This window comes from Rhinopithecus bieti, unplaced genomic scaffold (assembly GCF_001698545.2).
Source record: "Rhinopithecus bieti isolate Rb0 unplaced genomic scaffold, ASM169854v2 scaffold_20285, whole genome shotgun sequence".
Classification (NCBI taxonomy): domain Eukaryota; kingdom Metazoa; phylum Chordata; class Mammalia; order Primates; family Cercopithecidae; genus Rhinopithecus; species Rhinopithecus bieti.
In genome coordinates, this window is record NW_016809841.1 from 50,368 (window position 1) to 52,811 (window position 2,444).

At 38.0% G+C, this 2,444-nt stretch overlaps 1 protein-coding gene across 1 annotated transcript in view; it reads left to right on the forward strand.

Moving 5' to 3' along the window:
- The window catches only part of CYP2C8 (cytochrome P450 family 2 subfamily C member 8), a 35,897-nt gene that overhangs the window by 22,005 nt on the left and 11,448 nt on the right, over positions 1-2,444 (forward strand). The window contains exon 6 of the mRNA XM_017890656.1: positions 1,420-1,561. Coding sequence (XP_017746145.1) covers positions 1,420-1,561 — 142 coding nt within the window. The remainder of the gene's footprint in view (positions 1-1,419; positions 1,562-2,444) is intronic.

Below are 2,444 nucleotides of genomic sequence, written 5' to 3' on the forward strand. Positions count from 1 at the left end.
TAACACTTTTCATGATATGGCCCTCATTTACCTATATTTATACACTAAAATTGTGTTCACTTACAAATAATAAAAAAAATCATAAAAATGAATGTGTTAGGCTGTTCTTGAATTGCTACAAAGAAATATCTGAGGCCAGATAATTTATAAGAAAATGAGGCCCAATTGACTAACAGTTCTGCAGGCTGTACGAGCATGATGCTGGCATCTGCTCAGCTTCTGCAGAGTCCTCAGGGAGTATTTGCTCATAGCAGAAGGCAAAGCAAGAACAGGCACATCACATGGCAAGAGGAGAAGCAAGTTGGAGAAATAGTTGTAAACAACCAGATCTTACGTGAACTCATTTATTATCAGGATAGCATCAAGGGAAATAACGTTCATGAGAAACCTACCCCCATGATCCAATCACCTCTCACCAGGTCCTACCTACAACATTGTGGATTAAGTTTCAACAAAAGATTTGAGAGAGATAAATATTTATTATCCAAACTATATCAAGGGCATAATCAAATAGTTGGCTTATACATCTCAAATACAAGAAGTCTTATGGTGGGCTAGACTAGAAATAATATGGTAGCCCTTAAGCATGAGAAAGTCAAGTGCCTTCTTCTTCTTCTTCTTTTTTTTTTTTTTTACCATATTTAGTATAGAAGTCTTCATTACTATGATCGAATGCTCATGTCCAAAGATGATGTCAATCCTACTCCTCCTTCACTTTGTGTTTTGAGTAATAAGGAAAAAATAGAAGAAGATTCATGTTCTGGTTTGAATGTGTCCTCTATAGTTCATGTGCTAAAACTGAATGCCCAATGCAACAGAGTTGGTGGGTGCAGCCTACGTCATCATTGTTCTGCCCTCATAAATATACTCATGTCATTATTGCAAGAGTGGGGTAGTTCTTGACAGCTTGTTATAAATGTGATTGTGCCCCCACCCTTGCTCTCACTCTTACCCTTTCTTGCCCTTCTACTTTTTGCCATGCAATGAAGTAGCAAGAAGGCCACTGCCAGAAGCAAGTGCCATGCTCTTGGACTTCCCCCAGCCTTATAGAATCAATCAGAAATAAATTTCTTTTCTTTACAAATTACCAAGTATATAGTATTCTGTTATATAACACAAATTGAACTAAGACAGGGCATCAGTATACTTCTGCTTTTATTTCTGGGGAAAGAAATACTCTGTGTGACTAACCTAAGCGGCAAATGGTTTCATGAATGGAACTTGTAGGCCTATCAGGAAATAAAGTTTGAGTCAACTGATCTGCAGTTTCTGCCATACCATACAGTTGCTTTTTCTAATACTGTACTGTCCAGTATCTCTTTTGGCTAACTTTATAACATAGTATGTTTTCTTAAAACTTAGTGTATTTAGATATACTGGCACATAATTTGTCAGATAATTGCATGAAATCATTTCTAGGAAAAGGACAACCAACAGTCAGAATTCACTATTGAAAACTTGGTTGGCACTGTAGCTGATCTATTTGTTGCTGGAACAGAGACAACAAGCACCACTCTGAGATATGGACTCCTGCTCCTGCTGAAGCACCCAGAGGTCACAGGTAGGACCACAGATGATGAACAAAGTGAATTTAAGAACAATGTTGAGAAGATGGTGCCAGTGTCCTCCACCTTATTTCTCTCAGAGAAGCTTCATTCCTTAAATTTCTGTGTCATCAGCTGTAATCTGTCTAAATTTGATGACATGATTAAAAAGGACATCTTTGCACAATGGAGGAGGATGACTGAGATCAGTAAAAACAGTATGGCAGTAGCAAAATAAATAAAGCCCTGATGAAGTGTCTGGATATCAGCAGAGGTCATTTGTGGTAGGGAGAGCCAGCATAAGTTGGCCTAGTAGTGAATGTTGGTTTTATTTTGAAAAGTCCACTTTGAACAGTAGGTTCATTCTTGAAGATATCTTTTCTCATTTTGAAAATTCCATGCTCTAATGCTGGGGTAGGGAGATGAAAACATCCTTATTGAAGTATAAGTGGAATTCTAGAATTGTACTGAGGCTTCCTGTGATTAATTCCAGTCTGGGAAGTCATGTAAAAGTTAGGCTTCTAAGAAAGGTGTTTCTGTTTAAGCAGAGACCATACCTAAAGGAATTTTATTATTCTAGAAGTGTGTTTCATAAAACTGCTGTTTGCAACAGACACATGAAAAAATGCTCATCATCACTCGCCATCAGAGAAATGCAGATCAAAACCACAGTGAGATACCATCTCACACCAGTTAGAATGGCAATCATTAAGAAGTCAGGAAACAACAGGTGTTGGAGAGGATGTGGAGAAATAGGAACACTTTTACACTGTTGGTGGGATTGTAAACTAGTTCAACCATTATGGAAAACAGTATGGCAATTCCTCAAGGATCTAGAACTAGATGTACCATATGACCCAGCCATCCCACTACTGGGTATATACCCAAAGGATTATAAGG